Genomic DNA, 25,902 nt, shown 5'->3' on the forward strand with positions numbered 1-25,902 from the left:
ACCTCAGAACTGGTAAGAATTTAAAAGGCTAAGTAGCTCTGTGCTTTCTAATCCGTTCACCAGTGAAAACTCTTGTTTTGTTATGAGGTAGGTTCCTGATAAATTCTCAGGGTCCTGCAAAGACATGACTCCTTTCCGGTCTAGGTTTTAATTCTTTTAAGAAACTCTCATTATGTTATAACATGGAAAATGGTGTTTTCATGACTATTTTTTGGTCTTTAAATACCTTGTTGTACCTATAATTATTATTTTCCTAAGAATGGAGCTGAAATTGCTTCAAGATGAAAGAGCCATGGTGCTTGTGGGTGGGTATGCTCCTCTGAACTGTAGAACTGCAGCAGAAATGAGAGGTTCACAAGGTAATTGCTGTGATTACAGTTTTCTTTCTGGCCCCAGACAGGAGCCCTTGAAACACAATATTCTACTAATTTTTTAAATGTACAGTTTGCAAGGCAACAAGGAAATTACTGAGAATGTGTAGTATTTCTCCCTCATTTTTGATGAAAGCATCTTGTTGGATCTCTTGCAGTTGCTGAGGGAAAAACATGTATTATAAGACACTGTTAAAAGGCTTTAAAAAAACTTAAGTATTACATCAACTGTATAATATTGCATAAGGAAATTATTTTAGAAGAAAAAACGTTCCTAATCGTAGCAGTCTGAGGTAGCAACAGCTTTTAAACGTCTCTGTGAACCTTTCTAAACTTTACATTTCTAGATAATTCACATCTTTATAATATTTGTATAATTTTACCTTGTAAATAATGGAATTTCATAGTATTTGCACATCTCACCTAAATAGACCTTCAATAAATGGCTGTCCTTATCCTTTCTAATTGTTACGTACATACGTTTGAGTGACCATATGAGCCCTCTTATTTGTTTCCTATTTTACTTGGCCATCTCCCTGTTGTTGGATTTAGGTTATTTCTTGCTTTTTGCACTGTAAAATCTGGTAACGTGTTTTATAGTATCTTTTTAAAATTTTTTCTTGAGGGGGTGGTGGTCGTTTGATAGGAATTATCAGGAATAGGGTTACTGTGCCAGATAAAAGAGCAGTATGACTTGGAATACAATTTGTCCTGTGTATCAATTGGGACTGTTTCTCTGAAACCTATCCGTTCATTGTTTTTATTACCTTTTCTATTTTGTTACATCTTTATAAGGACAAAAAGACACTTCAGTATTGTTTTACTTGGAATTTAAAAATTATTGGTGTGATTGAAATTCTTTGCATAGGTTTATTACAGTTTTCAATTTCTATGTCAATGTCTTTTGTCCTGTCTTCTGGATCACGATAGTAGCGAAATAAGAATTCCACATACTAATAATGTCCTACAGATGTCAACTTTTTTTCCTCTTCTTGTTGTTGTGATTATTTTTCCCTCTTAGTCCTTTTATCTTGCTTTGTTGTTGTTTTGTTTTTTTGGTTTTATCTTGGTTTTTGTCTTGGCTTTTTCCTGATAGTATGTCTTCTTGACATGAGAACATCATTAGACCTCTTAACTGATATACATAGTGCATTTTTTGAGGCTTAACTTTGTTAGACGTTTTTAAAATATGGAGTTTTCTACATTGATGTCCCAACAAATATTGTTCCATAGGTGTGCCAAGAAGAAATCCTGATTTTAATCAATTATTTCAGTTATTTTAATGGAGAATTGCTGGGTCATAAAGTTAAACATGTTTCTTTAAAATATCCCAGTCTTTGATATTCTAGTGTGCCTTGGGTATCCAAAAGAAAGGTATAGTTAGCATATGGTGTTTTCCAAATTTGTCATGGCCTCTTTTTTCCCCAGAATACTTCCCAGCATCTTAGAAATAGTTTTCTGCAGATTGCAGTATGGGAAACGCCACTTGAATCCATTTTGTTGTTTTTTTCACAAGAAACGGTCCTTCGCTTTTAGTAATCACCTTCACGCATGTGTGGAGCTGGAGTTTCTTGATGTTCTCTGTCAAATTAGGCCTGTCTTTCTTTGTAAAAACCATTAACAATGGCCAGATCTGCAGTCAACAGGTCTGAGGTTTGTGTTGGAGAGTACACAGGAGTTCTAAATTCTACTGAACTGGAGACGTCACCAGTGGCTTATGGCTTGTCTTCCATTAGAACTTCTATCCTGAGGAGCTGGGCAGTTGAGCCACCTATAGAAAGCTTAGTGTGCGGTATACTTAAGCATAGCAAGCATAATAAGAAGTGGAATAAAGTATGTCTTTTATGTGGCAGAATGTGGCAGAAGGAACACAGACTTTGGAGTTAGACTTTCCAGGGTGAAAAGCCTGGTTTTGCCATTTCCTGGGTTTTTGGCCCTGGATACTTGCTCTGACTCATTTTCTTCATCTTTAAAAAGGCATTAGTGGGGCTTCCCTGGTGGCGCAGTGGTTGAGAATCTGCCTGCCAATAATGCAGGGAACACGGGTTCGAGCCCTGGTCTGGGAAGATCCCACATGCCGCGGAGCGACTAGGCCCGTGAGCCACAACTACTGAGCCTGCGCGTCTGGAGCCTGTGCTCCGCAACAAGAGAGGCCGCGATACTGAGAGGCCCGCGCACCGCGATGAAGAGTGGCCCGCGCTTGCCACAACTAGAGAAAGCCCTCGCACAGAAACGAAGACCCAACACAGCCATAAATAAATAAACAAATACTTTAAAAAAAAAAAAATGGCTCCCATGTATCCATATTAAACTGCCCTTTAAAAAAAAAAAAAGGCATTAGTAATGCTTGTTTTACATGATTGATAGAGTCTTTGAATGCAACTTTCAAGATGAACTTTTCAAAACATCTCTTGGAAGACAGAGGATGCAAAAAAGGGACACAGAACTGACCTGGAATTAGAATCTGAGGCCAAAGCCGTGGTTTATCCTTTTAATTGCATAGAGACCTTAAATGTAAGGTCCTTGCCAGCATCAGTCGCTGTTGATACCAATCATGCTACTTTAAAAAATTAAGATGTCTTTTCTTTAAAACAAAATCTAATATGCTAAGAGAGTTGAAGCAGTAGGATATGGTCCCTAGTACTTGAAAATAGTTGGTTTTCAGAAAAATTAGAGCTAGAAGAAGCTGCATGTTGGTCCAGTCTTCCAAATTTACAGGTCAGAAAGCTGGGAACCTGAGAGGTCTGAGGGGTAGGAGTCAGAGTTAGCTGCCAGGTGACCCGGATCCTGCGTGGGGTCCTGCCTGTACACTGTGAACAGCTGGGTCTCCCGGTCACGCACGTGCAGTCCTGGGGCAGGGCCGGGAAGCTGGCTCTACAGCTGGGGAAAGGAAGTGAGTACATATGTAGTATCTTGAAGGATTAATAGCTACCTTTTGTTGGAGATAGAAATGTAAGGGAAAAAGCCATTATGATAAGCGCTCTCACAGCACTACAGGATGAAGAGAGATTCTTTCTCAGAGGGAAGGGGAAGGTTTAACAGAGATGACAAACTCAGTCTTAAAGGCTGAGCATGCGTTTGTAAGATGGTTAAGATGGTGAAGAAAAGGCAAAAGGCAGAAGTATTTTTGAGAAAGGAGAGAATTGTAGCTATTGGAATTGGCATCTCCAGAGTCACAGAGGCCAGACAGGCGCTTAGTACGTTTGGGCACCATGTATCTGGACTATCAGGAAGGTAGAGTGAAGGGTGGGAGAGACGCAGGTCGGCATGCTGCAGAAGGGAGTCTGCGGAAGCAGTGTCGGGTGAGGCGGAGAGGGCTTTCTGAGTCTCTAGGTCTTAGCGCACGAGAGTGACGCAGTCAGAGTCATAGTTTAGAAAGGCTCCTCCATCTTCCTGGGGCATGATCCAGTCCTGAAGTCAGGCAGGAGCCCTGGGGATGGGTTTAAGAACTGCTGCAGAGGTGGGGTTGGCAGGGTTTCCTGGCCTCTCGGGTCCAGCTGAGTGTCTTGATGCCATCCACCCAGGTACTGAGTGGGTGTGGAGGGGGGAGGAGTATTTTTGGAGGAAGCCTTAGATATGGGCTGTGATCCTAGAGGAAGAAGTGGATTGAGCCACAGCAGAAAGACTTAAGGGAAGTTCTCTTTGTGAAATACCCACTGATTGGCTTTTCCCTTCTGGTCTTGCTCTGTTACCTTCCGTTCCCAGCACATCAGCCAGCGTCGTTTTTCTGAAGTTCAGGAGTAATCGCCTCGTTCTTGTAAAACCCCAGCGGCCTCATCTTTGACTAACCTTTGCCTTCAGAATAAAACCCAGACTCCTTTCCGTGGCCTCTCACCCCTGCGTGATCTGTCACTTTACCCTCCATGTGGCCACGTGCTTTGGCCACCTGACCTCCCTGGTGCTTCTGAACACCAAGCCTCTCTCCTTTCAGAAGTGTTGGTGTGCACCCCGTTGTTTCCTGTCTTTCCCTCCTTGAAGAAGAGACCTGTCTAGTCTTTGCCCAGTGTCCCCACATCTAGCATGGACCTTGGCCTGTGGAGGAGGACGTATTTGTGGATGGATGCGCCCCATCTCTGGATGTTCCTCTCTGTGACTCTCACATTGCTCAGCAGGGACAAAAGTGGCCTCTCTGTGGACCAGAGCCGGATTAGAAGTACCAAGTGGAGAAGCTGTCCCTCTTTTTAAAATGAGCTCCTATTTGCTTTGCTGACCCCAAGGATAAGCCCACCAATTCTTTTCGAGGATTTTTCTACCAGTCACTCTCAGTGGTGTTTTTCAGTCACTGATGTTTTAAGGCACACCTAGAAGCTTTCACAAGCGTGTGCATCTCCGTGTGCTGTTGTGATTAGTTACTGATCTTACACCTGTTTGCTGAGTGGGGCTGCACATGCCAGCAATCAGTTTTAGGGAAAGTCACGCCCAGCGTCCAGTCTAGCTCTCAGTGAAGTCCGTGAAGACTGCACTGCAGTTCCCCGGGTGCAACTGAAGTCGAGTGGAGACCCTCTCTCTGGATTCGACTCACTGCCGCCACGCCGAGCACAGTGGTTGGTTAGCAGACGGACCCACATGAAGTGGCTGGTGGGCAGTTCAGGTGGCACAGCCCCTGCGAGCTGCAGGATGACCTCCTCCCACTTTGCTTTTGTCCCCTCCCCCTCCTTAAAGAGCAACTTCGGGTTCTCAAGCAAAGCGCTGATTTCAGTTACTCTTTGGCTTCTTCACAAGGAACCCCTAGATTGGGAAGGGAAGGGTTTTTGAAGTTGTTTGTCTCATGGCCTGATTAGCGAATCCTTGGCTGATTTTGTCTTTAAAGGTTCCTCCATCCTCTGCACCCCACTGTGTCAGGTTGGAAGGTTGGTGAGCACGACGCTTACATACAGTTTTATGCAGTATCTTTTCTTTGGCTTGGAAAGTTGATAGGTTGGTGGTGGTTTCTTGCATGGAATAGGTCCTTAGAATCATTCAGGAAGTATTGCTGAAAGTGGTACATTGAATCTTTGCTGCAGATCCGAACTGTGAAGTGACTTACCAAGTGGGGCCCAAACCCTCAGTAGTTAGCACCTGCAGATCTTTGCTGCCTGTGGGTCAAATTCCCCCTCATGCAGCCATTCAGCTACAGGTAGAGTAGAGGACATTGAAAGTTTCTGATTGAAATCAGAGAATATAGGAAGAATCTGAACCTTAAGGACACTTTTAATAGTCTAAAATAGTACAGATGAAGAGCTTAAAACCTGTTTCTGTGGATGACCTGTCAACTTTCCATTTTTTGGCTGCATTATGCAAATCACATTTTATTTTAGGTTGATCGTTTCCCCTCGCGTAGCAGCCTCATCCAACTCCTGTTCATCTTGAAACTAACAAACGATAACATCTTTACCTCTTCCTTTCATACGAGCTGCTGTTGCCCTGTCCTGCTTCCTGCTTGCAGGTATTCTGTGCTGCTGCTGATGTTGTATAGCTGACACACAGGATGCTTCTCAGTGCCCCATACTTCCATCTCTCAGATGAATAGGGGCTGTGCTTCCAGCATTTGAACTGAATGCTGGGGAAAAAAAAAGAGAGAGAGAGAGAAAGAGCACACACAAGCAGGCCAGGCCCCTTTAGATCTGGGGAAGAGTTTCGAGAAGAGGATTTCAGCAGAAACGTTAGCAGTTGCAGAAGCTCTCATGTGGATGCCAGCTTGTGGGTTCAGAAAGGCTGCGGGTGTGGCTTAGATATGAGGAGTGGAGAGTGTGGCAACAGAAGTGAGAGGGCTGGATCACATAGGGCCTGGCTGGCAGTAACGGGGACCTGGGTTTTATTCTAAGAACAATGGATTCTTGTTCATCCTTCCTTCCGCGTGTGTGTGTGTGTGTGTGTTTCTTCATTCAGTTCTTACTTAGCATCTTCTATGTGAAGAAAGAAACAAACATAAGTATTATCCTTGGAGAACTTTTAGTTGACTGAGTAGGGGAAGAGACACAGGTACTAAACCCCTAAAATACAAGGTAAAGAGTGGAATTATTTGGAAAGTGAGGCTAAAACCCCAGGGTAGCGAGGATTAATATTTTTTGAATAACTTCCTTCATCAGTCTTACCAAAAGCAATACCAAGCTTCCCACGGATCCTAGTGAAGGGTTTTGTTGTTGTTGTTTTGCTGTAGCAGGTAGAAGAGGGGGACACGCAGCTGGGGAAGCAAAGGCACATGCAGTATGGATTTTCACACTTAGGCCAGTGCCTGGCCCAGAGTAGGGTCCACTATGTGCCAGGCACAGATAATGGATGAATAAGTGAGCAAATGTTATAAAAACCCAAGTTTGATCCTCAGAACAGAAACTCACTTGCATGGATTGCCTGACCCCCTCCTCTTTTTTGAGGAAACAACAAGGTCACTCTCCCTTCTGGCTCCTTTATTCACAGTGCCCTTCGTTATCCCATAGGATTACTCTCTGGGCTCATAACCTGATTCCCATTACAATTATACACATAGATTCTAGTATATGGGGTCTTGTGATGGATAAATAACGTATTGATTTGGCTGTGAGGCTGCATGAGAGCTTGTATCACTGTTTCGTCCTCAACGGGTTTATGAGAATGTTAACTAGGCATCTCCGTCCTCCCCGAAAGGTAGAGGGATTGCTCAACAAGCTGAAGACTGAAGCAGTCAGGCTCTGAACCAAAATTAGGCCAACGTAGTCTTCCCTTGATTGCCCTATTACAGGAATTACACAGAGGAAGAGCATTCGCTTTGTGGTGATTATGGGACAAATGTTTCTGTTGAAGTGCATTTTTGAAATTACCTCTCTGAATATGACTATTAAAATAATAAAAATGGAAACACTGCTTTTTTTCCCCAAGTGAGTAAAGATTCTTTTCATTGAAGAAATCACTTTGCTAGTAGGAACGCTTGTTTCAGAGATGTTTTGCTGTCCCTGCTCCAAATGTTTCAGGAATCTCTCTCTTGGAAGCGCCTTCAGAGGTGAGGGTAACGATGCTGGCACTTTTTGAGCACCTGCTCTGTGCGAGGCTTTGTGCCAGCCACATCCAGGTACATCAATTTAATGCTCAGCATCCCTGGAAGGTGGGAGGTGTCTACCCGGCCATGTCTGTAAGAAATTCTGTGCTATTATTTTATTGTTATCCACTGTTTCCTTTCTCTGTAGGTATACTCATAAGATTTAGCGCCAAAGACTCGTGCTTATTTTCAAAAATCACATCTACCTAAAATAAGACACATTTTTCCCATTTGAGTATTTTGAAAAAAAGGTGCCTAGCCTTAGAAAGTAATTCTGAAATAGAAAATCTTAATATTAACAGTCGTATTGCCACTGCTCATTTAACGTAGGTGTACTATATTCTAATAAAATGCTTTTTTAAGAAAGTTGCCAGAGTAACTATTCTGAGGTACAAAACTAACTTAAAATGTGTAAGTTCTGTCTGTCCTGTTAAACCATTACTCATGGTACTGTGTGGTCATATCCCTCATACGTGTGTCACACACACACACACATACACACATTTATTTAACACATACATACATTTAAACTTTGGCTGTTCAAAACCATCAGGGGAGGAATTACAGAGGGCCATGTTTTCTGAATTCAAAACTTTATTCAGCCATTTTCAAGGCAAGTCTTGCATTGCATCCTTTCCTATTTGGGGAGCTGAGAATACTGAGGAATTCATTTCTTCATCGTTTGTTTCTTCATTTCATAAACATTTTTTGAGCGTCTGCCATCTGCTAAGCACCGGGAATGGGAATTCAGCCATGAACAGGTTCTGCAGGGCCCCTGTCTCCGTAGAGCTTTCATTCTTCCAGTGGAGGGAGATAAATACCATTATGGTAAACAGGTCATGAACAGGATCATTTCGGGGTGTGTAGTGCTATGGAATATCTAGTGTGAGGTATATGAGACAGTGACTGGGGAGCAGGGGGGTGTGCTGCTTTAGGTTGACCATAAAAGGCCTTTTGGAGGAAGGGGCTTTTATCCTGAGGCCTGGGTAAGAAGAAAGAGCCCATCGTCTGAAGAGGTTAGCGACGAGAGTTCCAGGCAGAGGGATCAGCTAGTGCACATGCCCTGTGCTTGAAGCAGGCCTGGCTGGAGGCCTGTGCGTCTCTGAGAACGCGTGTTGTTTGCACTCCGCTGTGACCCAGGGGTGCTGCTCGGCCTGGAGTGGTACGAAGGGTTCCATGTCCTACCCTGAATGGCCTCTGATTCTTAAGGAATTTTTTCATTCTTATGTCCAGGTTGTATAATCTTTCTGAATCCTCTGGTTGCCAGCTTCTGTTGGTGTGGTTTCTCCAGCAATCTCTCTCTCATTTGCAGTACCCTATATCTTCTCTGTGTGACGCCCAAGCTTGTTAGGACTATGCATCCGTATAAAGACGGGAAGTGCTTTTCTAGGTTCACGCCCCTGCTCTTTAGTAATGCAGAGAAGGGGAAGTTGCTGTATTGCAAAGTTCTGGATGGGGGAGGTGTTACTCGACTGTTAGAGATGAGCATATTCTCCTGGATTCCTGTCTTGGTTCATTCATCCTCCTTCCCTCTCCCTCTCTCCTTCTCTCACCAACGCATACGCTTTTGAGTTGTTCACCTTCAGATGCATACTTAGAAACGCAGGCACATATTTTAACATACTTTTAATGGGTTGAGAGGTAGGATAATTTTGTAGCCCATTCATCGGCCACTTTTCTCTTAGCTTTATGTAGTTTTACATATAGGACATTTCAAAAGATGTCACTGCAGGTGTTGCTTGTCTGGCTGTCGAGAGAATGGCGCTCTGTAGCATATTTAGACGTGTTCTTTCTGGAGGGAGCATTGTTTGATTGAAGGACAGTGTTCCCTGGCTCTCTTAAACACAGAGTTCTTAAAACTGCATTTTACTCAGCTGCTTTTTGCCCGTGGCCAAATAGTAGAGTGTAAAAAGAGAAGTGTCACGCGGACATAATGGTGGCTGTAGCTGTCTAATGTGGATGTCATTAATAACCTTTAGAAGTAAGTACCTGAACCTTACATCCTATTAGTTCTATAGACAGGTTGGTAAAAAGTCAACATAAATTTCTGAGGCTTTCCCTCCTGCAAAAAGGAAGCAGATAACTGGTCTCATAAAATGTTACGGCTGAAATCTTTTCCAGCCCTTTGCTCATTTGGAGTCATTAACTCTAAATGTGCACGGACATTAAAGCCCACTCATTAATTTCTCTACCAGTAGAATCATCCTTCAGTGGTCATCACTCCCCAAAGCTGAGCTGATAGGTTATTTTCTTCCAGAAGGAGATCTTTTTTCCTTTCTCGAAAATTATTTAAAAATCGTTAAGATCTAGGAGAAACATGAGCGTGCCTTCTGCAATGGATTTTTAGGTGGCTTGTTTGAAAAAGCGTAAGCTGGTTCTTCTCTTACCTGATGTGTGACACCTGGCAGGTTGTTTCACTTCTCTAAAGCCCAGGAGTTTTCATCAGAAAAAAAGATGGCAGAAATATGTATATAAAAAATAAATGGTGGCTGTTATGAGAATTATTTTTTAAAATATCCTTACCACAAAAGCCGTTCAGCAAAGGATAAACCCTTTGGATCCCATCTCTTAAAATGAGTGCTTATTTGCACTTATTTGCATTACTGTCTTTCCCTCCCAGTCTCCTAGCAACCTAAATGTCTTGTAGTTTCTTAACGCAGATTTGCCTCTGAAAACTCGCGGATGTTGCCCTCTGAAGATGAGACTGCTTTTAGTTTCAGTTCTTCACAGATACCATTGGAATGCGGAACTGGCTAGTGATTTGGAGGTGGGGTTTTACTGTAAAGAACTGGGTTCAAATTCCTACTCTGCCACCTGGGCAAGTTGCACTTTCTAAGCCTCTGTTTCCTCATCTATAAAATGAATCCAGTAATAGTACTTATTTCATAGGGTTTTTGTAAGAATTAAGTGAAATAATCTATGTAAATCTCAGCACCTTTATGACTAAGCATTTATTAAAATGTTAGTTATCTTCCCTCTTTCCTCTGATGTACAAACCTCAGATCTTGGAAATTACTCAAACTTTGTCTCTTCCTCTGGAGCTGTGTCATAAAACATTGTTTCCTTAAATGTGATGTGCAGTATCACTGGCATTAGATGAGGTGATTTGAGGTAGTGAACAGACGAGCATTCTATGCAGTTAGAGGCACATAGTCATTTTTAGGGTATCTTCTATTAATGTTGAGTGAGCCAGCTCTTTAGAGTGTATTTAAATTTTTAAAAAAGATGTGAATGAATTTAAAGAAAAATGTTAACTAAAAAGAAGTGCAGGTGGGACGTGGCTGTGAAAAAAGTTGTGGAGGTGGAAAGTGAGTGATGGGCAAGGCAGAAATAGTGTTAACCCGCAGTCTGCAAAACGCTGGTTTTTATCCCAGCATCCCATTAGGTTTGGGATTCGGGAGACATTAGTGTAAAATGTGATTTTAGCACTTTCTGGCTTTGTGACTTTGAGCAAGTTAGTAAATATTTCCCTCCCTCCCTCCCTCCTTTCCTACAGATATTTATTGAAGGCCTATCACATTTCCTTATCTGAAAAATATAGATGCTACTTCACAGAATTTTTGTAAAGATGTAACTCAAAGAGATAAGATATCTATTTGGTACATCTTCTCTACAAGCTTATGCCTGGTGTAGTAAGTGCTCAGTAAACTTTAGTTCTTGTGTTACTTAGGACTTGTGGTTGCAAGTGATAGAATCCCGACTTCAACTAGCTTCTGACAAAAGGAATTTATTGTCCCACGTACTCAGTCTACAGGAAGGTTGGCAGTGATATAGACCTGGGGACAGCTGGGAGCAAGGACTCAGTTGCCACCAGGACCCCCTCCACCTCTTGTTTCTGGTGCTTCGTCTCTGTTAACATCATCCTGTCTGGCCAGACTCTTCCACACAGCTAGAAACAGAACCCCTGGTGGCCCCCAGGCTCGCATCATCAGAAAGGGGCTGCATGTTATGATCCCGGTTCCCAAGCTCAGAAATCCTAGGCAGGACTGAGCCCAGCATGGGCCGTGCTCACCTGGCCAGTCATGGGTGCTCAGAGAACAGGAGCCAAAGGAAAGGGGCAGCACCCACTGAACCCCATGTTTAGAGTGGCAGGAAAGCCCGTTTTGCAGAAGGGGAATAACAGATGCCTGCTGCCATCGCCTTGCCCCCTGCAGCTCCCCCCGTACCCTGCCGAGAGCAAGTACTTACCCTCCGTGGGCTTCCATTCGCTCATCTGAAGTCTCGAGGCTTAGATGATGTAGAGGATGTGAGTGCGCGTTGAATGTTCTTAAACTTTATTGTACAAGTTTATTGTTATTCCTGCCATTGCTCCTGCCCTCCAGATCTTGACCCACCCTCCAGGGGTTCCCAGACTGTGAACGGACCGTGGACCCTGGGAAAGCAGAGAGGGGCTTGAATTTATTCTAAGAAGTTAGGTCAGCGTGCCATGAGTATGTCTACATTGACTTGTTTTTGAAGTGTAATACACACATAGAAAAGAGTACATATCCTAAGTGCATGGTTTGATGAATTTTCACAAACGAAACCCAGTTGTGTATCCAGCACCTGGGTTAAGAATCAGGAGTGACAGTCCCCCAGAAACAGCCCCCTCACCCCTGCCTTGTAGATTACTGGAGATGTGTTGATTCATCACCTAAGAAATCATGTACAAGCATTACTCGCATCATGGTAGCATTTTTCATGTTGTGCTTTTTTAATAAACAGAATTTTTTTTTTAATTATTAGCACCTTTAATTATTGTTTATTTATTTATTTTTTTTGGCTGTGTTGGGTCTTCGTTTCTGTGCGAGGGCTTCCTCTAGTTGCGGCGAGCGGGGGGCCACTCTTCATCGCGGTGCGCGGGCCTCTCACTATCATGGCCTCTCTTGTTGCGGAGCACAGGCTCCAGACGCGCAGGCTCAGTAGTTGTGGCTCACGGGCCCAGGTGCCCGGCAGCATGTGGGATCTTCCCAGACCAGGGCTTGAACCCGTGTCCCCTGCATTAGCAGGCAGATTCTCAACCACTGCGCCACCAGGGAAGCCCCAAACAGAATTTTTAAAATACACCCAGCATTGTGTCATTAAAAAAAATTTTTTTTTAACTAAAAGGAATCCTCAAGTTTAAAAGCTTGAGAAGCTCTTTGGGGTCACTCTTGCTTATCACACTCCCGTAAGTGTTTTCTTTCTGGCTGAAATTACCATTAGGTGATAAGATGTGTTTTGTTCCCTGGGAAGGTGTCATTCATGTCCTATGTCGGCCTTTCTCCCTTCCCAGGTTGTAAACCCTCCGAGTGAAACAGTCAGATCTTAGGTGTCTTATATTTTCTTTCCTGTGCATAGCTTAGCACGGTTACCGACTGACTACCAGCTTATCCAATTCACCCAGTGTTGAGCTTGTGGAATGACTGTATTTATCCCCAAAATATAACTACTCAAATCCTGGGCACTTCGTGTCTCTGAAGGGGTTCATCGTTGATAAATATATCAGTTTGCTGTTGCTGCAGTGCTCAGCACAACAAATGCAGTTATGAATGAGTTTTTCTTTTTCTTTCGTTCCTTTTTTTTTTTTTTTTTTTAACTTACCAAATTTTCTAACATCTTTTCCCCCCCCATTTTTCTCTTCTAGGCTCTAGACCAAGATAGAACGGCCTTACAGAAAGTTAAGAAGTCTGTAAAAGCAATATATAATTCCGGTCAAGGTAAGTACTTACCAACACAGATAACACCAATTACATACATTGTCTGCAGTTTTTTCTGTTATTTGTTAGATGCTAAGTTTCTGGAAAACTTGATACAAATGGAAAAACAAGTAAGTCAAAGAAATTCAGTTTTTCTCTTTTTTTCTGTCTCTTCTGTCAGTCCAAACCTGTTACTGCTTCCCAAGTAAAAAGAAGGAAAAACATTAGTTGCAGTGGGTTTTATTACACAGTGAAAAACTTCAGTAGAGGTATAGGTAATTTTGCCACAAGTGACATAGGAGATATGTAAAATTCTCTCTGTGTGGTTGGTCAGACGTAATTCGGTAGCCTCAGTTAAACACATGAGGATCTTTTCCATCTGAAGTGTACCTGTACACATTTGAAAATCCGTATTGGTGACAGGCATGGGGTGAAAGTTAGGGGACACGTGGGGACGAGGCTAAAGGGAGAGACCTGGACAGACCTGCCAACTCGAGTCTTTGCTTCTGACTCAGGGCAGGCCAGGTAACCTGTGTCACCAAATGTTTTAGCTTTGGTCAGAGACTTTGTCATCTTGGAGAGAAAAGTATGTTGTCAGTGGATAAGAAGAAATAAACCAAATTAAGATAAACAGTAGGTAACCACAAGAAATGGTAGGTTCCAGCGCCCCAGGGAGGGAGAGGCCTGCAAACATAAAATGAGTTTCAAGGTCTCTGACTCACATCTTTTGTTATTGGTATTGCAGTACCAGCTGGCTTTCCCAGAGGTCAGGTCTCTAAGAGATCAGTTGTCTGTAACAGAACACCTGGGAAGGGAAGGCAGCGGGGTACAGTGGAAAGGGCACGCTCTGAGGTTGTATGCATGTGGGTTTGCACCCTTTCTCTCCCTCTAACCAGCAGCGTGACCTTGAGCTGGTTACTTCACTTTTTTGAACCTCCATCTTCTCTCTAAAACGGGGATTGTGATATTACAGGGTTGTTGAAGGGACTTAAGTAGTTAATATCTGTAAAAGTTCTACCACCTCATGGCAGTTCAGTAAATGCAATACATTTATATTTTATATGTTTTATATTTGATTTACATTTATAGTCACTCTTGTGATAAAATCATAGGATATTTCCTGGTCCTCCTCTTTTTGTCAGAGCTGGGAATCAGTTGTCTCTTGTCTTCATTAAAGCCCCAGGCTTAGGGCACTCTGTAATCCTAATTAACACATTTTGTACCCTGGTTCCTGGAGACCTGTCTCTAATTTCTTTATATCCAATAAAACCCTAACTTCTAATTAAGGTAGATAAATGGTATTTGTCTGGTTATGTAGTGACCAAATGGTGCTTTAAGTCTTAGCCTAAATTATACACCTAACTTATAACCTATGTCTTAGCTTCCTTCTAATGAACTCCCATGAGGTGGTAGCCCTTAATAGGGGATGTGAGTGGGATAAATAACTGGAAGATGGCACAAGGAGCTTCTGAGGTGCTGGTATTGTTCTGTTTCTTAATTTGGAGGGTATTACATAGTTAAGTCTACTTTTTGATAATTCATCAAATGCTACACTTAGGATTTATGTACTTCTCTATATGTATGTGTGTGTATTATGCTTTATATACAAGTAAGTTCATTGAATCGTTGACTGTGATTTGGTAAAACAGAAAATGGAGATTTGTTAAATAAACAATAGTATATCTATATAATAGAATACTAGACAGACTTTATAAAAAAGAAACTTAAGTGTAGAATAGATCTAAGTTTAAATCCTAGCTTTGTCACTACTTGTTAAAGTAAATTATTTAACTTCCATGAGTCTTGGACTTCCCTGGTGGTCCAGTGGGTAAGACCCCACACTCACACTCCCAATGCAGGGGCCCCAGGTTCGATCCCTGGTCGAGGAAGAAGTCCTCATGCTGCACACAACGAAGATCCCGCGTGCTGCAACTAAGACCTGGTGCAGCCAAAATAAATAAATAAATAAGTAAGTAAGTAAATAATGACTTCCATGAATCTTAAATTGCCTCACCATAAAATGAGAAAATAATATCTAATTTACAGAGTATTGTATGGACAAAATGAGGGAATATTTAAGGCCCCTGACTCACTGCCTGCCACGTAGCACATGCTTAACACATAGTAGATGAGAAAAAGTGGCAGGTAGGTCAATAGCATGGGTGCTTTCTCTATATTAATTCAGTCTTTCTACAAATAATGTTGGACCAGTCTGATTTTATAAAGAGCTTAATGAGCCATTATCTGCCTAAGGAATAAATGTCAGTTCTCCATAATGTTATGGTTTCTGCCTGTGAGTCACAAAGGGAGACTTCTGGTTTACAGCTGTGAAGTGCTGCCATATTTACTCTGCTCGGGGCTCCATGTGACTTTCTTTTCCTTACTCAAGTGTCCTTACTCAAGACACATTTCTCCCCTTGGCCTCAATGACCACGTCATTCAGCAGCTCACACAAAGGCTCTTGTACTTGGGGATGTGCTTCTTTAAAGCATTTCCTTGGTCCCAGCTGTCCTGGACGTGGCAGTGGGGAGAGGTTGTCCCTGTGTGTATGTAAGGTGGAGAGTTGAAGGGGTGAGTGCAGAGTTTGGCTGCCGTTTCCTCTCCCATATGATACTCTCCTGTGGGTGGGGGGGGGGGGCCGCAGCTGACTGAGCTTTGAATCCCCCCCAAAGGTTTCCCCTTTGAAACCTGGATTCAGGGTTGTTGTGTGTACTTTGCCCTAGGTCTGCACTAGCCAGTCACACATGGCTTTTTAAATTTAAATTAATTAAAATAAAATTTAAAGTTCAGGCCCTCCATCTCAGTAGCCACATTTTGAGTCCTCATTAGTCATGTGTGACTGTGGCTACAGCATTGGGGGGTGCAGACACAGGGTATCTCCATCATCACTGGAAGTTCTGTGGCTGTAGAGCACACATCCCGTTGTATTGTAATTGTCAGCCCGTCTCTCTTGCATTAGATCAGTGAGTCTCAATCCTGGCTTTTCATTAAAATCATCTGAAGAGGGAATTCCCTGGCGGTCCAGTGGTTAGACGCCGCGCTTTCACTGCCAAGGGCGCAGGTTCAGTCCCTGGTCGGGGAACTAAGATCCCACAAGCTGCGCCATGCAGCCAAAAAATAAAATAATAAAATAAAATCACCTGAAGAGCTCTTAGAATACAAAAACAGGGATTCCCTGAGCCCTCACACTCCAAGAGTAGCTCCAGAGTAGGGTCCAGTAGTGGGATTACAAGAGTATTACTCCCCAGGTGACTCTAAATGCAGCTAGAGTTGAGGACTGCGTCAGTGGCCTGGGAACTCCTTGATGAGGGCCGGTTCATCTTTGTATCATTTTGTGAATTTGCCAACCTAGTTTATTAGCTTAGCAAATATTTACTGAGTACCTATTACATGCTGCTGTTCTGGGTGTTGGGTATATTAGACAAATCAGACAGAATCTCTGCCTTTATGATAATTTTACAGTCCTGTGGGAGAGAGAGATGTTAATCAGATCATCAAGCTGGAGAGTAGCTATAGTTAGAAACTGGCAAGTACTACGAAGGAAAGCTTGCCGGGTACAAAGAAGAAATCTGATGTAGTTTGAGGAGGGTACTAAGGGGAATGTCTCTGGAGGACATGACATTTATTGGGTGTTCATGCTGTACTAAGTTAAGCCCATCAAGCCTTTGAGGTAAGTCTACCATTATCTCCAATTTATAGATGATGAAGCTGAAGCATAAAGAGCCAGACTATGTTGTCCAGGATGCCACAGCTAGCAGGGAATGGAAGGAGAGCCTAGCTGACTCCAGCTTTGCTGTTTGCGGCTACTGTGGACGTGTCTTCTACCTGACACTTGGCCAGGGCTGAACAAGCATGGAATGAATTGCCGCTTATCAGCTGATGGGTCCCCAGGAAGCTTTCTGTCAATGGCTGTTAAATATTCACTAGTCATGAATATTCATGAATGAATCCATCACATGTACCCTCCCAGCAGTGTAATCCATGGGATGACTTTGTGGTTCCCAGATAGGGGACACAATAGCAGGTATCGTTCCTGTGACCTGGAAATGTGGGGATAAACTCAGATCTCAGCAACTGCTGGGGCCTGATAGGGTTTCTGCAGTCACCAATGATTACGGTATACCCAGGTTTTTGATCAGCTTGTGTGGGCAGCACTGTGATATTTAATTCTTAAAAAATAGCAAGATGAGTAAAACAGTGATGTTGCAGATCTTTCCATGATACATGCTCAGTGGAATCCAGGTCATTCCCATCCAAGGGCTTTTGGCCTCTTCCAAAGAAGCCACAAGAGGATGAACCCTGGTATCTGTTTCCCAGTGTGTTTTCATAATTTTCTTGTTTTCTCACAGTGCTTATGACACAAAACCCATCTGATGTTCTTTAGAAATTTAAGAAGCATTTCTATATTTCCAGTTTGAGAATACCCAACCACCCACCTCCCCAGGATGATTTGAAAGATGATGGAGAATGGGGAAAGGTCTTACTCTTAAAATGTATTTATTAATTTTGCACATAAGCTTTATCAGTATTAATTAGTAAATGGTATAATAAGAGAAATTTTATTGGAAATACACATTATCTCCCTTCAAGCCCTTTAGTTTGAAAGGGCGTTGGGAATTTGTCTCTTTCTCTTACTTGTCCCCACTGTGTATGAGGAGATTTTAAGAAACAGAAAAAAACTGAATTCTGTGAGCTACTTGGATCAAGGGGAAATTTTCCAAGCCATTCAGTTTTCCTGTGTTGTTTCTAAGTTTCGAAGTCTTAACGATGTTAAACTGTGAAATACATTGTCATTTAGAAAGTTTTTCTTGGTGTATGTGTTCCTTCCCTCCTTCCTCCTCTCTCCTCCTGATATATGTTTAAAATAGCTAGTAGTTTCTTGAGCATCATAGAGGTTTTAAAGTATGTTGCAATTCTTTGGGACTTTTTCTTTCAAAAGAGGGAGCCTAATTCTCTTTGCCTTGAATGTATGCCAGACTTAACAACTCTCCTCTAATGAAGAGAGTGTGATAGCGGTGATGCCGTGTGATTTCCAAGGCCAGTTCATAAAAGAGACGGCTTCCACCTAGGTGCCCCCTAACCCCTTCATTTGTTTTGGAGGAAGCCAGCCACCATGTTGTGAGGACACTCAGGCAGCCCTGTGGAGAGAGGTCTTCCGCCCAAAACCACCACGAAAGCGCATCTGCTCGCCCCAAACCTTCAGGTGACTGCAGCCCTAGCTGCCATCTTGCTCTCCGTCTTTGAGTGAGACCTGAGGTCAGAACGGTAGAAGTAGGGCTGGCAGTCACAGGATTTCTGCCCCTGTGAGCAGGGGCATGTGTGTGCATGTGGTGGGTCCAGTGTAGGTCAGTGTGTGTCCCTAGAGAAAAAAGAGCTCACTGCAACTCAGTGCTGTTGAAAAAGAAAGCGATACACACTATGCTTCTATAAATGGAAGAGTCATGTGGTTCATTGTAAGCATGGGGGTACCAAATTTGTTTTTCTATCAAATGGCTTAGTTGAGTTGAATTCGTTAATCTTTTTGAACAGGTATACTATTATCATCTAAGCACACACACGTACACTTTTCCTTGGCAGTAAAGACCCAGGATATTCCTGCTACTGGGTCTTTTTCTGTGATTGAAAAAATAATAAATTTTTTTGCACAAATCAAAATGTGTAATTTATTACTATATGGTGGCTTCCTTAAAATTTATGCCAAGATATATTTGGAATACATTTTAGCTTATTAGTGACACATGGTGCCCATTAGAAATCTCTGTAACATTGTTAGTCTGAAAGTTTGGATTCTTAAATCCTTTAATTTTAGTGAATAAAAAAATGACAGTGGTATGTAATTTGATTACAAGTATATATTTCTGAAATACAGCTGGATTGTCGTAAATGGTTCCATAGCCTTTTCGCGTCAGGAAAGGAAGCACTTGGCTTTCTCACTGCCCTCTCTTTTATTCCCCTTTCATTTTCAGTTAGAATTATGTAGTGAGTGGTTTTACAAGAACATTTGTGTTATTTAAAGCAAAATTAAAGTGTGATGTTCACCCCAAATTTTCATTTTGATAATTTATCTGTTTTAAGAAATAGCTCATTGTATATAATGAAATCTAAGATTTTAAAGGTAAAGTGCTAAATTCATCAGTGGATAGGAAGGGAATGTTTTTGCATCCAAGTAATTTCACTTTAGCTACTTTTCTAGTTAACATTTTCTCAAATTTAAAGGTATAGTGTGAAGTGAATTCTAAGTAGAGTTGGTAATTAAGTTTAGAGTCTTAATTGTAATGGTATTTTTAATCCTGTGGTTTTCAGTGGGAAGAAAAGTTTTCTTAACAAGGATGAATAGAGATAAAATAGGTTAGAACTTTACTGGAAAGAATGTCAAGAGGTATACAGAGAACATAGTCTGTGTTTAGAAAATTTTCTCCTTTTTGCTGTTTTCCAAGTTTGTGGATGAAAATCTGATCTTTTTTAAAAATATTTTTGAATTAAAGTGAGCTCGTTATAAATAAGTAAATAAATAAATCTAAGCCCTCAGAAGTAGAAGGCTTTAGATAGAAATACTGTAAATGCTCTTGGTGGTGGTTGTAGTGATTTGAGCAAAGTCTAAACAAATTACTTTGGGCCTTCAAGGCATTTTGCGTTCTTGTGGATCCATCATTACTTCTTTTTTTTTTTTTTTAATTTATTTATTTATTTATTTTTGGCCGTGTTGGGTCTTCGTTTCTGTGCGAGGGCTTTCTCTAGTTGTGGCAAGTGGGGGCCACTCTTCATCGCGGTGCGCGGGCCTCTCACTGTCGCGGCCTCTCTTGTTGCGGAGCACAGGCTCCAGAGTGCAGGCTCAGTAGTTGTGGCGCACGGGCCTAGTTGCTCCGTGGCATGTGGGATCTTCCCAGACCAGGGTTCGAACCCGTGTCCCCTGCACTGGCAGGCAGATTCTCAACCACTGCGCCACCAGGGAAGCCCCCATCATTACTTCTTAAGAGGTGAAAACAAATCAAAATGATGGGTTCCTTCAGAATGGTCAAGGAAGGAGGCTTTTCCAAAAGGGGGTATACTTATCCAGGAGAGAGTATTACTCCTCAAATTATGTGGGGATAAAACCAGAGGAATTTTTTAAACTGCCTTTAGAAAATTGAAGTCTCTTTCCAGAATAATCTTATAACTCCAGGCTCTTTGGGAATTGACAATTTTTGTATTCAAGGCTCAAACACTCTGTGACTTGAAATCACAGGCCTTCTGGGGTGCGTGTGTGCGCGTATGTACGCACTTCCTCCGTTTTGCTGGTCTGGAATGAGTGTTCTCACTTTTAAAATGAGTTAATATTTTATAATGTTTGCTTGCAATTTATGGGAGCATGCTTCATGAGAAAGTAACTCATTTTAAATGAAATTGAGAGCACTCATTCCACAACCAGTAGTTTGGGGTTTTTTTTAAAGCCTCAAGATGAACAGCAAAAATAGTCTGTTAAAGGTGACTATAAAAAACATGTTTCTGTACCTTAATGGTCCAATTTTGATAGAAGTAATAAATTATAGCCCCCATTTGTTGAGTGCCCACTATATGCCAGGTGCCTGTTGTCACTTAATCATCCCAACAGTCCTGCACGGAAGACATTATTATCCCCAATTGAGGAGTGAAGGAACCTGGTTTAAATTACTGGCACAGCTAGTAAGCTTAAGTTTAAACCTGGCTTAAATTACTTACACAGCTCGTCAGTAGCTACAAGTTTTGAAACTTAGTTCTTTATGATCCCAAAGCTGCTGAGCCAGAATTGCCAGATTATTAACTGTCAGAGGTGAGTGCCGACCCAGAATGGGGCACTGAGGATCCAGTGGGGTGCAAAACTTGTGGGCGTGCCGCTCTGGAGTACCTCACGTGTGAAGAGAGACAGACAAGTGAAACAAGCAGTAATCCTGTAGCGTGAAAGTGCTAGACGGGCCAGTTAGAAAAGGAGCAGGTTTATTACTTCAGATACAAACTAGAGCTGGAATTTAGGGCTACCCAGAAAGTATTTCTCCAAGCTCACTCCTATTACTATGTCCTTTGTAATCAGCATGACTTATACATGAACAACAATGCCCTTAAAACAATATATTCTCTTACATAGACTGAACATGCCTGCTGCACACACACCCTCATTAGTTTATTGTGGGTTAGTTCAGACAGGTTGGGGATCAAATGCTGATTTAGCCCCTGATTGGTGGCAGGGAACCTGTGGACAGAGAACACTTCAAGCAATTGGTTCTTCATTTCTGAAAATGGAAAGACAGTTTCTACCTCATTGGACTGTTGTGAAGCGTAACATGTGTGATTCAGACCCAGTAATGGTGGTGGTGGTGGTGATTACCTTCATCCTCATCAACTTGAGGCTTTCTGAAATGGTGGGGAGAGATTCAGGACAAACATAGTTTGTCATCTTAGATCCACTACCACGGAGATAAGTGCAAGATGCTTCACCTTGCCCTCCACCCCACTTCAAGCTTCAGTTTTCTGATTCCTAAAATGGGGCAGTAGTGTCTACTTTGTGAAAATTGGGACACATATATAAAATATTTAATGTGGTACTGGGACATAGTAATCAGTGATAATTATTATAATTACAGTTAATTGCAAAAAACTTAATCAAAACTGGAAAAATTTTTAGCCAGTATTTCTTCAGATTATTTATTTATTCTTATATTCTTTTATCTTTCTGAGATTCCAGTAACATTTGTGTTAGATATTGTCACCACAGGTCATTAAGACTCTTATTTGTTTATTTTTGGTCTTTATACTCTTTGTGCTTCAGTTTGGATAATTTCTACTTACCTGTCTTCAAGTTTACTGCTTCTTTCTTCTGCAGTCTGCTTTCCAGTCTGCTATTAGTCTCACCCAATTAATTTTTTATTTCAATACTGTAGTTTTTAGTTCTTGGATTTCCATTTAGTCCTTTTGTAGAACTTTTATCTCCTCTGAAGTTCTTCATCTCTACACCCATTTTGTCCAACTTTTCCTGTAGATTCTTGAATATATTTGTAATGTTTATTTTTGAAGTTGTTACATACTAAATCCAACATCTGGCTTGTCTGTGGTTCTGTTTCCCTTGATTTTTTTCTCTTGATTTTTGGCTACATGTCTTTTGTTTCTTTGCGTGTCCAGTAGTTTCTGTTTGCATGGTAGACGTGGTGAATTACATGTTGTAGAGACTCTGGATTGTTATCTTTCTATGAAGTGTGTTTATTTTAGTACACAGTTAAGTTGCTGGTGGTCGCTATCACCCTGATCCTGTACAAGGATTTCTTAGGGTGAGTTTATTTTAGTTTTGCTCATAGTCCTAGGATGTAACCCTTAGTCCTGCTCCATGCTCCATGCTCCTAAGGCATGATCCTCTGGGACTTCAGCCCACAGTGTTTACCAAGCCCTGCTAACTTTGTAGGACTTGAATTCCATCCTTTTCTCAGCATTGGGAAGTGGCTGAAACCAGCTCAGCTCTAAGGTTCTGTTTTCCACGGGGCTTCTTGGAATAGCATTCATGCATGTGCAGTTCAGGGTCAGCCTAAGGGTTTGAAGGGAGAGTATATACAGATGTGCGGGCTCTCCTTTCTCTGACTTCCACCTTTCTAAGATCCCCCCACTCAATTTCCAGCTGCTAACGCAATCCTGACCTCTGACATCTTAGCTCAGTAAAATGCCGCTTTCTGCTGGAGTTCTGTTCTCCTTGCTCAGCATGGACTGGGGTCTGCCAGCAGGAGAAAAGCCAGTTAAAGATGGTCTTCCCCAGAATCGTTCCCTTCCTTGAAGGGTAATATCCCTGCCTGTTTCTTCATGCCTTTGCTTGCTCTCCAGTGGCTTCAAATGGTTGTTATTTTTTATATTTTGTCCATCGTTTATCAATGTTAATGACAGGAGCATTAGCCTGGTACAAGTTACTCTGTCACGTTATCAACTGCAGGCCTTTAATTATAAAAACTATATATGAGCAATTCATTTATTAAGCACATATTGAGCATATAGCTGGAAGGGATTGACAGACACTCTTGGCTCACAGGTGGTTACTATGTTTTAGGGCATTTGGACTTAAATAGATAATAGATGACAGATCATGACAAGTGACTTAGGAGTTGAAGAGTTGAAGGTATACCTTCAACTGAGGTTAGTGGAGTTGAAAATTGGCATTTCATTTATTCAGTCAAAACTATTTATTAAGTGCCAGAGAGGTGAGTGGGTAATGAGATGAACAGGATAAGTAGTGATTTCTGCACTTTTGACCTTACAGTGTATTGCAAAGTAAAATGTAGTTACCTATAGGCACACTTTATTTGAGGTTAGATTTTAAAGTCTGCATGAATGGAAAGTAACCTATGGGGTCAAAATAAGCCTTGAAAATCCTTGGATGGCCTGTAAAGTGCACTTAAAATATAACTCATGCAGTGTTTTTACATAGTATTGGCATTCCTGTAGGAGCCCTGGTATTGAAAACACACACACACCATCTTCAAGCCAGTCACCCTTAGCCCAGGGACAGGTGCCCTCTGCGAGCAGGGAAAGAGCACGTTGGCATGAGTCTTCCCGCTCCAGGGACACCTGCTCCTTGAGTGGCATGGGGGCCCTCTCTCTCTCTTTTTCTTTCAAATCTTCTAAGTTAAATCTCATTAATTAAAGGCACAGATGTGTAACCCCCCATTTGTGTTTTTCAGTCCTTCTCGCTAAGCCTATTTACTGTTTAAGGATTCAGGTTATTGATGATCTGTAGTTTCTTTTCAGGACCACCTTTCTCCTTTGAGCAGACCATTGCAGTTAAGATTCTACAGCCTGCCTATACCTTGCTGCCTCTTTGTTGCAAACTGCATTTTGACCACTTGGATGGTTTATATCTCATCAAATTCGGATTGTTTTTTCCTGTATAAAGATATTTCACTTAAACTGTCAGAGTCTGCAGGAAAGCCAGGGTCTTTGGTTTTATTTCTGTGTATGGCATTTTCCCCAGGTTTGCTTAAACCCTCCCTTTCTCATACACGCTCCTCCGACCACCTGGGGTATCACACGTGAAGCAGCTCCATCACGGTTCTTCACGTTACACACCATCTTACGGCAGCCATGCTCTGTGGTAACCTCCAGAAAGCAGTCGTCCATGAGTTGAATTCCATTTGTGGTTTGGGAGGAGACAAGAACTCTAAAGTGTCTGTTTCCAGGACTGGAGGGACGTTGAGTTGAGTCTTTAACCCGGAAAGATAACTACTTATTGATTTTTCTGATGCCCTGTTTGGGTATGTAAATCAGGCAAGTTGCAACACTTGATTCTGAAGTGTTTTTCATTGGTAATCAATCCTGTAAGACAGAACGCTCAGGGGCTGTCGGAGGATGACTTTGCAGGGACAGTTTGTCGCTTGCATTCACAGACAACAGAAGGATATTCTTCCACATCTCCGATAATTGATCTAACATACACTTTTTCTCTGTGGAGACTTGCAGGGGGTTGCTACTTTGGAACACCTGGGGCTGATTTTTTTTAAATGGCATTTTCTGTTTGATTTCTTTTTTTCCCATGTGGAAGTATAATGTGTATTAACATGTTTGCTGTAGAAAATTCAAATGAGCTAAAAGAAGAAGATACTCATTGGCCATGTTTCTTTTTCAACTCTTTTTTTGTGTGTGCATTCTCAATCACAGACGGCACACTTAGGCGGCACCCGGCACATGGGTGATTCTGCATACCTCCTCCTCCTACTTGTCTGCCCTTGGAGTGATGCCTTTTCCAGGAGTTCTGGGACGGAGAGAACAGTCTCGCTGTATTGCTGCTGTGCTGCGTGCACAGTGAGGAGTGGCCCAGGCCAGGAGAGCTGGGGTGTGACCTCTGCCCAGGCTAGAAGTAGCTGCACCTTTCTTAGCAAGCCCCTTCATTTCTCAGGACCTCAGTTTATTATCTAGGAAACAGAAAAGATTATCCCTACCATGTCTGTGTATGAGTTAGTGGTTATAAAATGAGATGAAGATTCTTTCGCAACCTGAAATGCACAATACATACCCTAAGGGGGAGTTCATGGGACCCAACAAGTAATGCTTTTCCCCAGTGACCAAAACCAGAGGCCAGCCCAGCCCCCTTGATCTCGTCTGTGCACGTGTGCTGCTGCCCTTCCTCAACTCGCTGGACTCTCTGCACCCGTCCAGGGTAGGAAGCTTTTTCCTTGGATTCAGCTAACATTTCCTCTGTGATTCTGAACTTTCTGGGGTCATAGATCCCTTTATAATCTGAGAAAAATGGATCTTCTCCTGAATTAAAAACAAAACTTGCAAGGCAGAATTTTTCAGTCAATTTTAGGGGCTTTTGGAGCCCCTGAATTCCACGTAATTTATTAACCAAGAAGCTAAAGCTCAGAACAGCTAAGGGACGCACCCAAGGCCACAAACATAATGACCTAAGTAATCTTTGTATCTCAGTACGGGTGCTTGATGAAAGTTGATGAATTAACAGTAAAATGTGAAGCTATATATATTTTTTTGGAGCCATATTTTTAAAGTACATCTTTGTATAAGAACACTTGGCTCCACTGGATGATGGGCACTCATGCTGTGGGAGACTAGAGTAGGAGAGGAGTTGCTTGTCTCCTTTCTAGCTTTTTTAGGGGCCAGATCTGAAATTACCTCAGAAGCCATCAACAAACCAAAGTGTGATGTGTATTTGATCTGGCAGTTAGGAAGCCTCAATAATGGAGCCAGGATAGGGAACATTTCTGCTTCTGCTATAATGGAGTGATGGTCACGTGCCGTTTAAATGCTGAGTAATAGCCTCGTGGAACTCTGCGGGCATCTTTTCTCGGGGTTCTGTTAGTTAATGGATTTGTCAGTGCTGCGGAAATGGGAGTCTGCACGCTGAGTTTCCAGATAGCACCCCAGGGGCTGGGGCAGATTC

The 25,902-nt window shown here is 42.2% G+C and overlaps 1 protein-coding gene across 4 annotated transcripts in view; it reads left to right on the forward strand.

The window, feature by feature from the left end:
- Window positions 1–25,902, forward strand: part of ASAP1 (ArfGAP with SH3 domain, ankyrin repeat and PH domain 1) — a 350,653-nt gene that overhangs the window by 189,923 nt on the left and 134,828 nt on the right. For all 4 annotated transcript variants that reach the window (XM_036830057.1, XM_036830056.1, XM_036830054.1 and 1 more), the window contains one exon: window positions 12,968–13,040. In XM_036830057.1, the coding sequence (XP_036685952.1) occupies window positions 12,968–13,040 (73 nt within the window). The remainder of the gene's footprint in view (window positions 1–12,967; window positions 13,041–25,902) is intronic.

Source organism: Balaenoptera musculus, chromosome 17 (genome assembly GCF_009873245.2).
Source record: "Balaenoptera musculus isolate JJ_BM4_2016_0621 chromosome 17, mBalMus1.pri.v3, whole genome shotgun sequence".
NCBI lineage: Eukaryota > Metazoa > Chordata > Mammalia > Artiodactyla > Balaenopteridae > Balaenoptera > Balaenoptera musculus.